General features: G+C 37.9%; 1 protein-coding gene across 1 annotated transcript; it reads left to right on the forward strand.

Moving 5' to 3' along the window:
- The first annotated feature begins 14,545 nt into the window (after nucleotides 1–14,545).
- On the forward strand, nucleotides 14,546–15,147 carry LOC147639211 (uncharacterized). The gene has a single exon (XM_086782929.1). The coding sequence runs from the start codon at nucleotides 14,605–14,607 to the stop codon at nucleotides 15,145–15,147; it is 543 nt and encodes a 180-aa protein (XP_086639055.1). The 5' UTR covers nucleotides 14,546–14,604.
- The last annotated feature ends 365 nt before the right edge of the window (nucleotides 15,148–15,512 follow it).

Here is a 15,512-nt window from a genome sequence, read left to right on the forward strand (position 1 = left end):
TAAACTAAACTAGTTTTCCTTTGACCGAACTCACCACCACGAATCTAGTATGACAATCAGTCAAATGATGGGTAGATTACCCTGATGAGAGATCAAGTATCCTCATTATGAAACTGGGAATTATGGAAAAAGGGGTTTTGTGGAACCAATCTCAAACTGGGAATTTTACTAGTATTGGAACCTCTATTTTTCATTTAAAGGATTGTTTTATGCCAGAATGCTGGAGGAAGCATTTGGCATGTGTTTTACTAAGAGGAGGTTTGTTGCAACGGCTAGCGGGGATTTATCGAGGGACGTCGCTCATGGCAAAGCCTGCCGAGGTCTTGAGCAGCCTCAGTACAGTTAAAATGGTGCGCTTTCGGTACGATGGGCGAGGATTGACGAAGCGGTCCCTGAGTGAAGTACTAGGACAACTAAGGAGGATCCTAGAGGGTTCTGACCTAGCAATGCATGGGCTCACGGTTGCTAGGACACCCATGCGTGCATCGACGAGGAAGATTTAGATGAACTAAAGAGAAAGATTTTTGTTAATCAAATTTTGATATTCGATCTCGTTGGTTGGCAAGCTGGTCTTCAACGGAGAGTCCAGATGACTTATTTTGTAACACAATGGACTCAAAAGTTTGGAGGATGATGATGAGTAATATTATGATTTCTATTGAAGGATTGTTTTAAAGCCAACCAAATCTGTATAAATGGCAATTTCATATTGGGTGTGTATGTGGTATGTCTACTTTAATTTTTGCATGAATTGCCAGCTAGGGGGCTTGGGAACTCTTTTCCTTGGTACCTGGGAAAAACACAACCAAATCTTTAAAAAGGAATCCCACCAATACAGTGGTCGGGTGGTTGGCTAACCCATGGGCCGCTTGGATCGGCAGAGGATTCCTAAGAAACAATTAAGATGCAAAACAATGAAGATGCGATTAGTTACGTTAGGCTAGATCGGAGGATTCCTGCAAAACAATTAAGATGTGATTAGTTACGTTAGTTAGATTAAGTCATGAGAAGACCTTGTTCTGTGTGGGAAGGGATTAAAGGAGAAAAAAGTGGTGATTCTATGGACCAAGTGCAAGTCTCTTCTTGATCTGACCATGTGACTTCGAGTTCGGTTAGATCAGTTTAAATAGTGATGACTTTGACTCGTTATAGGATAATTCCCCCGTTTTAGAAGATTTTCCCATGGCAAAATCACCCATGCCTTCTGGGCGAGGGGAGTTTTGCCGAGTTGACGGGCTAGTCTCTCTTCCGGACATCCACGGGCAAGCGAGGCCCCGAGTGTGGATCCCTGCCCCGCGTGGGAGGCTGACATTGCTTCTGCCGTCGGAGCCCCTGGAGGGGGATCTCACAGGTGAGTATAGCAATGAGAGGTGCGACAATACCGATTGAGGTGTCGCACTGCATGAGATGTGCGAGGGTACCAATTGAGGTGTCACACAATATGAGGGTACCGATTGAGGTGTCGTATGGTTGGTGGATTGAGAGGTGATGTGAAGAAGATGATCATTTTTGTTTTTGCTAAAATCAGTGTGATAATCACCAATTTTGGTGTCATACAAAGTTTTCTTGATTGGTATTCCATGTCCATGAGAACCTCTGAGCTATGCCTTTGTGCCTCTAAGCCATGTTCGGACCTCTGAGTTTACCTTGCAGGTTATGACATCAACAATCTTGTTCTCTTGGCATTTTTCTTACGCGATTGAGGACAATTCATTCCCCAAACGGGAGGACTGTTTACAGGAATATATTTATTCATATTTTTGATGAATTAATAATTTTATAAAAATTATGTTTAATTTAATTTATGCAGGATTTAGTTTAATGGAATATGAAAATGGGCACGAGATTAATGTATAGATGTAATTGTGCACATAATCATTTTATGTAAAAAGGCCCACTAGCAATCTTAGTTGGGCAAGGTTTTTTTTAAGGTTCAGTTTTGTAAATAGCCCAATTTTGGAAAAGCTATGCTATTTATGGCTCCAAGGGCTAAATTTATGAATATAATTAAAATACCCCATGTGGGAGTGGAGCCACACACGTCGGGGGGAGATTGCACCCAATCTTGTGTTGATGGTGATGTTATTCTTTCTCTTGCCTTATGCTATGTGCTTTGATTTTCAATTTAATTCAAAGTCTTTGTTTTAATTTTTGATATAATTTATGAGTTTTTAATTATTTTCTTCAAGAAGATTAAAGGGTCTTGTGACAACAGATTCTTCAAGAAGATTAAAGGGTCCCGTGACAACAGATCCTTTTCCACTATCATTTTGTGACACTTTGCTTGATTCAATTGGCAGGACATGAGATATATAGTTTTCTTGATGGCTTTAGTGGCTAGAATCAAATTTTGATCGCACCGGAAGACAGAGATAAGATTGCTTTTGTGAAGACAGAATGGGGAGTCTTTGCCAGTAATGTGATGACATTTGGCTTGAAAAATGCTCCTACGTTTCAGAAATGGGTACATCAAGTGTTTGCACCATTTCTTACAACTTTTATGAGAGATTTTCTGGATGATTTCATTGTGTTTTGAAAAGTGGTGGATCATATCAGCCATTTGAAATTGAGCTTTGAGAAGTGTAGAATTATAGGATTGGCATTAAATCCATCCAAATGTGCTTGCAGTAAGCAGAGGAATTTTGCTGGGATATGTTATTTCAAAGGATGGGATGGAGATTGATTTAAGTAAAGTTCAAGCAATACATGATGCTGTACACAGTACCACCAAAGAATGTGTAGCAGCTGGGCAGATTCATTGAATAGGTCAAGTGGCATAACAGGTTTTTGAGATACCTCTCCCATGTTTGTCAACCTTTAACAAGATTAACAAAGAAGAAGGTGGCTTTTGTATGGGGGGGAAAACAAGAAAAATCATTCAGGCTATTGAAAAAGATGTTGGTAGTGGCACCAATTATGCAACCTCCTTATTGGAATCTAGAATTTCATATATTTTTTTGATTCATCTCACATTGCAGTGGGAGCAATATTGATGCAAGAGAAAATAAAAGGATGGTTTAGACCAATAAACTATGTAAGTAGAGTGTTGGCCACTGCAAAGAAAAATTATTCAGTAACAGAAAGGGAAGCATTGGGAATGATCTATGCTTTGAAGACGTTTAGACATTATATTCTAGCAAATAAGGTGATTTTTCATGTGGATCACCAAGCCCTTCTGTACATGGTGAACAAACCACAATTGTCAAGAAGAATGGCAAGGTGGGTACTTCTTTTACAAGAGGTTGATTAGAGTGTGGTTCACACTCCTAGGAGAAGTCATATGGTTGCAAATTATCTTAGCAAATTAGAAACATGAGAGAAACCAGATGGAATATTAGATGATTTTCCTAATTTTGATATAGTTCAGGTTCAGACCTTGGAAATAAACAATTGGTATGATTAGATGATGACTTTTTTGATAGATGGAATGTTTCCTGAATCAATGAGCAAAGACAAAAGAAAGAAATTAGCTCTTAGAAGTAGGCCATTTCTAGTTTTTGCAGGAGTTCTCTATAAGAGAGGAACAGATCAAGTAATAAGAAGGTGTGTGCCAGATTTTGAGCAACCAGCTGTATTGAAAGAAGCCCATGAATGGTTGGCTGGAGGTCATTTTTGTGGAGAGATAACAAGAAGAAAAAATTTGCAAGCTGCCCATTTGTTTTAAAGGATGCTCATGAATTTGCTAGACAATGTATCAAGTGTCAAAGAGAGGGGAAGCGGACCCAAGCAGATACAATGCCTCATCAACTTGTTTTACCATTAGAACCATTTCAAAAATGGGGGATGGATTTTGTGGGGCCAATAAAACCAGCAAGGTTTAGAGGCAATAGATACATTTTGGTTGCAACATATTATTGTACAAAATGGGTGGAAGCAGTAGCATTGAAGGATAATAAGGCAACAAGTGTTGCAAATTTTTTGTACAAGAGCATAATGACTAGATTTGGATGTCCTATTGAACTTGTTTTAGATCAAGGAGGACATTTTCTTAACAAGGTGATAAAAAAGCTCACAACATTGCATTTGATTGTGCATAAGAAGTCAACAGTGTATTATCCAACTGTGCAAATGGTCAATCTAAAAGTTCAAACAAAATTCTTTTGAAGATTCTCAAGAAGATTGTGTTAGATAACATAACAGATTGGGATTAAAAATTGGATTCTACATTGTGGGCATTTAGGACAACATTTAAGGTGACTACAGGGTTAACTCCATTCAAGCTTGTGTATGGTTTGGAAGCTGTGGTGCTTATGGAGTTTTTGGTACCTAGTCTTAGAGTAGTAGTAACATACATTGTCAAGCTCTCACCTGAAGAGTCATTGGATTACAGATTGGAAAATCCTTTAGAATTGGAGTAAGACAGGATACAATCATCTTACATTTCAGAAGTAATTCAAAAAAGAAGACAGGCATGGGTTAATAGGAATATAAAATTCAAGTTTTTCAAGGAAGGAGATCTTGTAATGCTGTATAATTTATAGTTAGATCCACATTCAGGAAAGCTGAAATTGAGGTATGTGGGCCCATTTCTGATTAATCAGGTGTTGGGTCAAGAAACTTTTTTATTGTCTAACTTGTCAGGAAATTAGTTTCAGAAACCACTCATCAATGGTTTTAGACTTAAGATTTGTTTTGGCCCAAGTCCAGTTGAAAGGGAGATTGGTGTTGGCCTAATAAGTCCAGTCGGTATGATGAAGCATGTATTATATAAGGTGGGAGTAGATTTCAAGTTAAATCGTACACAACCCTAGTTAATTATAGTGTGGAGCATGCTAGACGCGACATTTGCACAAAAAACTCAAGAGAAAATGTGGGCGACATGTAAAAGCGTTTTGTAAGCTTAGATGAAGAATTGGCAGAAGCCTTCATGGATCTTTCCAAGCATAAAAATATGGTGAGGAGAAGCCTATGCATGAAGGACATGCCACTCAGAGAGGATAGTTCATATGCCCCTTCAGAGCATGAAGCTATATATGTTGGGGAGATTTTTGCTGTGTTTCTAGATTCTAAGGTAACTCTGGACCTTACAAATTCAAAGCATAGAGCATGGATGGCTGCAGACTGTAGGATTGTTAGATTTTGCTTCTTTTCCCTGGGAATCATGGAGGGGCAATGACCAACCCAAATAATAGTTTACGTTTTTGTAGACAAGTGATGGATTTATTTCTCCCAATCTATTTCTCTCTGTGGAGTTGGTGTCCTATGTCTTTAATTTATCAGTGGAAGGTGAGATGCGTTTTGATAGAGCATCATTGAAGGTGTTAGAGAAGGAGTTTGGGGCACCGGAAACAACAAGAAAGTATTATATTATTAAGAAGGTCCAAGATCCAGAGAGAAGGCTTCAATTAGAATGGTTTCTAGAGAATGTTTTGTTGCTGATCAAGTCTGAATACATGTTGGATAAAAACTATGGATATTTACATACTGTAGAGAAGGGTAAGACTATTGTAGCATGGGTGCACATTCTACATCAAAAAATCATCATGTCAAAAATCAGGGAAAAAGACAAAAGAAAAGTGGATAAAACTTTAAGATTAGGGCCTATTTTGGCTACAATCTTTCGTAGAGAGTAAAGAACCTGGAGTATCTACATGGGAATTTTTTTTTGATAAAGATAAAATCATATAGTAAAACTATAAAGAGGACAGTGGATGACTTGGAAGATGAACCGCCTAGCATCAGGAGCAAGACTTTGAAGATGGATCCTGTTACACTGGTGGATAGTATTAAATTGGCAATACATCTAATGGATGTTAGATATTCAGCACAAGAATCTAGAAGGGTGGCAAAGATTCATAAGGTGCTTCAGATCCTTTGTTTCCATTAGCTTTTGCACAAGGCACGATATAAAAGGAAGTGAGTGCATCACCCAGTTCAGCTCTCATAAGAAGGGATTGAAGTTGAGAATGAACAAGGCAAAGTTAACCAAGTAAGAAGATTTTGTAGTTTCAGGGAGGCCTGAAGTTTTGGGATTTCAGACTTCAAATATACCATAGGAAATAACTATTGCAGAGGAAAATAAAGCTTGGAAGTTAATAGACAATTTTTTATTGCAGCAACAGAGCAATGCTCACATTGATAAAAGAGGAGATAGAGGGAATTAGAAAATAAAGTATAAATTTTGGAACAGCAGTAGTTAACCAAATAGGATGTCAGAACTCAACAAGTGAAGGAACTAGAGGAAAAAGTTAAAGAGGAGTTGTTGAGGAAGAAAGAAGAATATGAAGAAGACTTGGCTAAGTGTCAAGAGAAGGCTAAAGTAAAAATGCAGTCAGAAATGGTTATTACTATAGATTGGCTTATAGAAATAAAGGTTATATTTTCTACTGAATTGGAGGAGTTAACAAAGAAAAACATTGAATTGGTAACAACTAATGAGAATGTATTACAGCAATTAATAGCATTAAAGAAAGTACAAGAGCAGTTGAGGGACTTTGTAGAAGATGAAGAGATTGATGTAGATGGGGTCTTTATAAGCAGCACACATTTGGAAACAATGAAGGGGGAATTAATGCAGGACAGGAAATTTGATTTGGACTGGAATTAAAGAGAGAATTAAAAATGTTATTACAAGATCTTGCAAGGCATTTGCAGATGAGAAATGCAAATTAGAGATACTTTTGCTTAAGGAGCATATTACAGCTTTGGAGGAGGAAAACTTGAAGTCGCAGATCAAACAGTTGCCAATTACCCAAGAGTCTCTCCAAGAAAAACCCCTGAAAGTCTATGCAAGAGGATTCTTTATACTCTCTCAAGGGCTATCATGGTTTAGAAGAGGGTTTTTCTGATGACAGTCAGAGGTCTTTTAAGTTTACATGTGATTTTGCAGGAAAAGGCACTTTTGAAGGACTAAAGAAGCAAGATATGGAAGAGGATAGTGTTAAACTTAATACACTTGTACTTGATATTTCAGAATAGAATGTTGAAAGTTCATAAATTGTTCCTAAGAAGATTTTAGATGCTGCTGAGAAGATATCAGATGATCAATTGGATCAAATTGATCATGTGGAGCAGATACTTCAAATAGATAATGAGAATGGCATGAAGGAAATTGAATACAATGATTCAGAGATGACTGTAACTAAAAAGTAATCAACATACTTTTCAGTAAAGTAATATTTTGGGAGTGGTTTCAAGTCTAAAAATTTTGAATAAAATTTTATCCATCGGGTGTGCTAGGTGTAAAACCTGGAGTTTTACATAATTTCCTTTAGAAACTTTTAACCTTAGTCTTTTACCTGAAATTTCAGGCGACATCATTTGGAATTTATATATAGATGTAACCGTCTTGTATCAGGCATTATGCTCAACTAGTAAAACTGAATTCTGGTCATCTCTGCAATCGCCTTGCTATTTCGTAGGTTTGTTTGATTTTTCAGAAGTTTGTTTTCCTAATCTAATGTAATACTGCAATGTTAGATTCTATATTCAGTGATGGAGATAGATAGTCTGTTTCTTATTCCTATGATCTGAAATGATGATGACAATGTGTGGAAAGTCTTTGAGGCTTGTTTATTGTAATATCAAAGGTCTGTGTGTAATATTTGTTTGGGGATTTGTTTAGCCTCAACACATTTGCTGTTACTTAGAATATGTTCATAGCAAAAAGGCCATGGACAAGACCACATTTAAGGAAAAAAAGGCATCCTTATGGGGGCAGCTAATGATAGGCCATGCAAACCGAATTGCCTTACAAACTCACATAAATTAGTCATCATGGAGCAACCAACATTACAATATGTCAAAAATACAACAAAATAGAATGGTCTACATGCTTTGAAGTGTGAAGCAGCAACATCGGACCATACCCAATGGCGGTTTATACTTACATCTTGCTGCTTGAGCCATTCCAAGTGTAACATAAAGAAATGCTGTAGAAATAATGTGTCATGCATTCTATTATCTGAAATGAAAAAGTGAAATGTTTTGATGACCTCACCTCTCTTCTTGTAATAAGTTATGTGCATAAATATGGTGCACTGAGTCGAATGCCAATGCATCAACTGGATCTCATTCTGCTCTTTAAATGTATAGTTCTTGCTAGAGTCCATGACAGAAACAACCATATCATCTGGGAAATTTTGAATGTAGTCCTTGAACTGTTATGCCTGTTGCCACTTTGCAGCATAGTTGTGAGTAACAAAGACCTTCAACATAGCCTTAAATAATTGAAGGAGCTCTGAATTTTGCATCTCCTTGTTCACAAGATCATTCCTTTTTTATTTCTTTCCATGTTTGTCCACTGCCTCGATGTATTCAAATACCTTCAAAATTATAGTCCGACCTTTCTTCCTTTTCTCTAAAGAGCATATAAGCTTCTCTACACCACAAGCATGCCACTCTCCCATGAAGTACCTCCTTTAATGGAATGACTTATCTTTATAATTTGAGTAGACTATTGATTCCCATGAAGTACCTCCTTTAATGGAATGACTTATCTTTATAATTTGAGTAGACCATTGATTCCCATAAGTGCATCACACCATTGAAAAAGTACAAACCGGTGTGATGCAACCCATGGTTGCATCGTCTCATGCAAAAACCTCACATCTGCAGTCACATTCACTCTTGTGGAGACCAAATGTTTGAGAGCGCATTTGGTTGAGTGTGTCTTTGAAGAAAGATATTTGAACCTGATATTCATGGCAGCATGTACATATATATCCTTCATGCGACAAATAAATAAGGGCTTCAAATACTAAAATGAATGTAATTGAAGATTGCAATCAAGATGAGCAGCTTTGAATTTCTAAAACAACTCAACCTACAAAAAAAGAACAAAGCATTCATAAGCATGAATGAATACATCTGCATTGTTGGGTATGATAGTTGGCGTGATTTACTATTGTAATTAGCATGCATGTATGCTAGTTAGAATACTTGAGTGTGCTAAAACGCATGTAAGTATGCGAGTTAGCATCCTTAGTTTGCTAACAAGCATGCAGGTATGTTAAATAGAATGATTTACTATCCTAACTTGAATTTAGGTATGCTAGTTACCATCCACTTATGCTAGTTAGCATTATGAATGTACTAATTAGCATGTAGGTATGGTAGTTAGCATAATTAAGTGTTTTAACTAGCATACAACATGCTAACTAGTATGCAAATATGTTACCTAACATGAAGTTATTCTAGTTAGAATTATGAATGTGCTAATTAGCATCCAGGTATGGTAGTTAGCATGATTTAGTGTTCTAACAAGCATGAAGGTATGCTAACTAACATGTAGGTATGGTAACTAACATGCAGTTATGCTAGTTAGAATTATGAATGTGCTAATTAGCATGCATGTATCGTAACTACTAGCATGATTTAGTTTTCTAACAAGAATGCAGGTATGCTAACTAGCATACAGTTATGCTAGTTTGCATGCAAGTACAGTAGTTAGCATGTAGGTATGCTAGTTAGCATGATTTAGTGTTATAATAAGTATGCAGGTATAACTAGCAAGAAAGCATGCTAGCTAACATGGAGTTATGCTAGCCAGCATGAAAGTACAGTAGTCAGCAGCATGAAGGTATGCTAGCTAACATGATTTAGTGTTCTAACAAGCAACCAGGTATGCTCATCATAGCATTGATGAGTGTGCTAACGAGCATACATGTATGCTAGTTAGTTTTAATGAGTCGAGTAGAGAAAGATTAACTTCTTCCATTCATACCATCTAACTATGCTAACAATCATGCAGTTATGTTACTTAGCATTATTTACTATTCTAGCTAGCATGCATGCATGTTAACTAGTATAATTGATGAGTGTCCTAAGTAGCAAGCACGTGTCATAGTTAGCATGAATAACTAGTATGCAAGTATGCCATTTATTGACAGTGAATGTACTATGATAGTTAGCATGTGTAACTAGAAAAAAAGGTTCATGAACTTGATCGAGGAGATGGACCACATACTTGATGTAACAATTTTGTTCGATTCTTTTTCTGTAGAAAATTTTCATGTTGGGAGAGACTCGTGTTTCAAATTCCCAAAAGGAGTAAATAAGTTCTTGGATTTCATCCATTATGGCACTACAAACGTGGAAGCCTCAAGCATGCTTTCAATGAGAATAAGTGGTCACCATCATTTATTTGGAATTACACACTATTTTTTACGATATACAAGGAATGTTGGGAAACTTGTAGAACTTTGGCGAGCTTAGTAATGGGGGCAGTTGTTAAGTACAATTCATGAGGATAGTCAATGTACTTTTCTTAAGAAAGAACTCTTCTTTGCTTGTTGGAAACAACCAATGTATTGCACACATTTGCTAAATTAATGTTGATTGAAATTCATCCTATTTTCTATTTAGCTGATCACAAAACCCCAGCACTACAAGGTGTTGCAAAACTTGAACAAATATCTCACATTTAACTTGTTTCCCCATGCCCATTGTCCTCTCAGCAAGTCATGAACTATTTGTTACTTCATGGACTCATCCACCTACAACATTTATTCCATTCTCATTGTTCTCTCTTTTTCTTGGCCTTGTATTGTCTAATGATGTCCCGTGATTCAAGATCATTCTTATTGAAGTGCCTTCTTAGATATCTATATATTTGATCTTGTAGTTTGGTAAAAATGAGGTTTACCATCTATAATCAAATGCAGCATTAGAGCTATTAATAGTACATATGATGTAGATAACTTCTTCAAACATTGTTGTCAAAAAAGTAGTTCTATTATCCATATTTCTATGTGAGAGGGAACAACATAAAGCAATGTGCATGCGACGCACAGTGGTAACTCAGAGTTTGTTTGACGTGCGGTAGAAGCATGTTAACGTGCATAAAAAATGCTGTCCCGGACAATGCTAGTTAGTAGTGCTTGTTAGCATACATTCGAGAGCCAAGAATATGTCCATTTTGAAATAAACTTTCCATAATTAATGTTAAATTTACTCGGCGCCAAATTCAAATGTAGCATCTTTTCAGTTATTGCTGAAGTCATGGTGTAGTGGATGAGCGCTCTCTCTCTCTCTCTCTCTCTCTCTCTCTCTATCTTTCTGTCTCTGTGTCTCTCTCTCTCTCTCGCTCTCTCAAGGTTCTCCATGATCTGTGTAAGCCAAGCTCTCTCTCTCTCTCTCTCTCTCTCTCTCTCTCTCTCTCTCTCTCTTTGTGACGCTGCTCAAACAGTCTCACCCTCTCCCTTTGCCTCGCATTCTCTCCGTGTAGCCCACTTCCTCCCCATCTCATAGAGTTATGGCGAACCATACCTTGCAATCTGATCTGGTAGGTTTACTTGCACGTTCAAGGGTAGTAGATGAAGGTAGCACAAGGGATCCTTTACAGACAATGAATCTGAACTTGGAGGACCCAACTTGTACTGCCATTAGGGATTATCAGAGACAAAGAAAGAGGAAACAATGAGAGAAGAAAAAACTTAAGCAGGTTCAGGTTCGAGAGCTTGCCTTTGAGGAGGAAAAGAAGAAGAAAATCTCGTCTAAGATTGTGGCACTGTTCAAGAGGAGGACTAAAGGAATTAGTACAGAAGACAAGCAAGAAATTTGGAATCTAGTATCTCATCATCCTGTCGGTGTCCAGAGGAGTCTACTATTCAAAGTGCAATCATGTGCAATGTTCGTAACACCTTGGCGCTTGTAAAGCGGCCAAGCTGTAATGAGGAGAATTTGAAGCATACAGCATTGTCCATGATGTTGAATTCAAAGGAGAACATGCAAATGTCAAAAGTCTCGAGACTCCTTAAAGTTCCGCGTCGATCCTTGTACAAGGCTAAATTGCGGGTGACATCGAATGTTGACGGTGGAATGTTTTCATTGGCTGCATGTCAAAAACATGCCCGTCGTAGCACAATCACAGATGAAATGAAAGAGCTGGTTTACACATTTTGGAGGGATGAGACACGTGTATTCCCTAACAAAAAAGATGTTTGTCGAAAGAGGATGGGGAGAAAAATTTACATAAAGCACCCTATACACCTCCTTGATGAACCTCAAGTAATTGATCTAACCAAAGCAACATTATTCGAGTACACTAAAAAGCATGTGAAACTTTACAGTTAGCATACTGGTTGATATTTACACTGTGGTTGTTTATGGTTTATTCTAGCTAGAACATGCTATACTGTATATGCTAGTTCAAATCTTCAATATGTTGATCACCTTACAGAGTGTGTTATTTGTCATATTAGTAATGCTAATTAGTATACAAGCCATACCTGGCGGCACACTGTAAATGCTAGTTAGCAGATTGTGTATGCTAGTTAGCATACTCTATGTGCTAATTAGCACACTCTACATGCTAGAACATGCTATACTGTATATGCTAGTTCAAATCTTCAATATGTTAATCACCTTACAGAGTGCGTTATTTATCATATTAGTAATGCTAATTAGTATACAAGCCATACCTGGAGGCAGACTGTAAATGCTAGTTAGCAGACTGTGTATGCTAGTTAGCATACTCTATGTGCTAATTAGCACACTCTACATGCTAGTTAGTATACAAGCCATACCTGGAGGCACACTGTAAATGCTAGTTAGCAGACTGTGTATGCTAGTTAGCATACTCTATGTGTTGATTAGCACACTCTACATGTTAACATGTAAATGCTAGTAAGCATGCTGTAAGTGCTAGTTCGCATATGGTAGGTGCTGATTAGCATACTGTAAGTGCTAGTTAGCATACTCTAAGTGCTAGTTAGCACATTCTAAGTGCTAGTTAGCATACTCAAGGTGCTAGTTAGCATAATGTAGGTGCATCTTAGCATACTGTAAGTGCTAGTTAGCATATGATTAGTGATAGTTAGCACTCTGTATGTGCTTATTAGCATACTGTGAGTGCTAATTAGCAAGTGCTGGTTAGCATACTGTAAGTGCTACTTAGCATACTGTAAGTGCTACTTAGCATACTGAATGTGCTAGTTAGTATAATGAATGTGCTTGTTAGCATACTGTTTGTGCTAGTTTAGCACTGTTTGTGCTAGTTAGCACTGTTTGTGCTAGTCAGCACACTGAATGTACCAATTAGCTAACTGAATATGCTACTTAGCATACTGAATGTACCAATTAGCCTATTGAATGTGTTAGTTAGCATACTGTCAGTGCTAGTTAGCATTCTGCAAGTGCTAGTTAGCATACTGTGAGTGCTAGTTAACATACTGCACATGCATGGAAGCATACTGTAAGTGCTAGTTAGCATACTGTAAGTGCTTGTTACATACAGTATGCTTCCGTGCATGGCCTGTATACTAATTAGCATAACTAGCATAATAACCGCCTTCTAACTCTCATAATTGCAGGTTGAGCTCTTCTACAGATTCAAAGAAAAGCATCCAGATTGCAAAATAGGTATGAGAATGTTTGAGATGATGAAGCCATTTTTTGTACGATGGCTGAAAGATAGATACACATGCTGCTGCGAATATCATGTGCAGATGTGTCCTTTTTAAAGAACACACTTAACCATATGCGGTCTCAGTCATTCGAGCTGCACGGAGCCCAATGCAGATGTACATGCAACATTTGTGTCAGAGGTGATGAAACTGGCAGGGGTTGCATGGCTTTATGTCAAACTTTCAAAGGTGTCACACATCTATGGGAGTCAGTTCTCTGCCCGAAGAGCAGATAGATGTTGGTTACCATAATAGTGAGTGTTTGATGGGCAAATGTAAGAAATGTGGTGTGAAAAAGCTAGAAACATGCTGCTTAGAGACACAAAGCCCAGGTAAGAATATCTGTGTAAAATTGTTTGCATATGTGGAGGCAACAGATAAGCACGGAGACAAAAAAAAGAGAAAAGATATTGTGACTAAAGAAATGCAGTGCTGGGAGTTTCTTCAACTCTTACAGACCAAGCTGAAGGTTTTTATCAAACATAACTATATCGCTCGATGGCAAGCACAATAGTTCAAGGATTGTATTCTTAGATTTCCTGACGATGTGGTTGTGTCGGTTGTAGACTTTGTAGAAAACTATGCATTCAAGGAGAAAAATGAGATTCAATCCATGCATTGGCACTCAAGTCAAGTAACTATTTTTGTGCACATAACATACTATCGCGCAGGAAGGGGAAGTAGTCAAGAAAATCCACTTCTTCATATCAGATGACAAAGTGCATGACACATTGTTTGTCCAACATTGTTTTATGCTGCATTGTGGCTGGTTACAGAGAGAAGGTGTCACTCCAAAACGTCACTGGGTCTGGTCAAATGGTGCTGCCTCACAGTTTAAGGCTACAGGCCTTTCTATTTTGTTGCAAGGTATGCTGGACTCACAGGAATGGAGATGAGCTGATTCTTCTTTGGATCAGGACATGGCAAGGGAGAGCATGACGGTGCAGGCGCAGTTGTTAAAAGATCGTTGACACATGAACAGCTGAAGCATAATGGGGCCACTTTAAAGTGTGCTGCAGATGTGGTTTCTTATTGCCAAGCCAACCTATCAAAGGGAGCAGCTGCATCATATCCTCTAAAATAAAGGGAATGTGCTCGTGTGTTTTGGGAGATCAAAGTAGGTGATGTAAACAGGGAGGTTAAATGGAATTGTGCCACGGTTGAGAAGTCTCGCACCTTGCATGCTTTTCGCGGTCACAACCGGCAGGATGCAACTGCCATTGCCACAAGACCATTGGCATGCTTTTGTGATGCATGCATGAACCATAGTTGGAATCGCTGTGCTAACAAATCTCATGTGCAGCCTTGGGATTATCACATTCTGATGCCATTGTCTGATGAAGTTGAGGATGAAGAAGACACTCCGACTGATGATGCCCTTGAAGGACAGATCATTGGATATGAAAAATTCATGTATGAAGGCCATCATGATGCATTAAGTAGTGCTTTGTGTGTTGGTGACACTTTTGCAGTGAATCCGGATGCTACAACCAATGATGAGAATGTAGACTTTTACTTGGTAAAGTGCATTACAGTAAAAGAAAAGGCAAAACAGGGTTACATTGATGAGTGGAACAATGTAATTGACAAAGGCTCTTATGTCGTGCAAGGACTGTATTACAAACAGGTGGATGCATACACCTTCAAACTAGACTACAATCAACCTGTTGTTCACATACTTTCAAGTCTTGTACGTTGTATCAAGATACCCATGAAACACATGCAAAAGAGAAGACAAATGTACACAATCACCCCCGAAGATTATGAAGCAATCTATAACAGCATGCCATTTGATTTTTGACATGAGCGTCATGGTCTTTTATTCTATTTTGTATCTTGTGTATGCTTACTACTACCACAGTATATGCTAATTGTGTACTAACAAGCTTCTACAAAAAGCTAGCATAAAGCGTATGCTAACTAGCATACAGTGTATCCTAACTAGCATATAAAGTATGCTAACTAGTATATAGTATAGGCTAACTAGCATATACTATATGCTAATTCGCACAGTATATGTTAACTGTATACTAACTACCTAATTTATATTGTGTGCTTACTAGCATATAGCGTCATACAGTATATGCCAAATAGCATATAGTGTATACTAACTAGCATATAGTGTATGCTAACTAGCACAGTATATGCTAACTGTATGCACACTAG

Source organism: Cibotium barometz, chromosome 4 (assembly GCF_041138505.1).
Source record: "Cibotium barometz isolate CiBa-2024 chromosome 4, ASM4113850v1, whole genome shotgun sequence".
NCBI lineage: Eukaryota > Viridiplantae > Streptophyta > Polypodiopsida > Cyatheales > Cibotiaceae > Cibotium > Cibotium barometz.

Bases quoted from the DNA above. Each gene is read 5' to 3' on its own strand.
- LOC147639211 (XM_086782929.1), top strand. From the start codon at position 14,605: ATGAACCATAGTTGGAATCGCTGTGCTAACAAATCTCATGTGCAGCCT.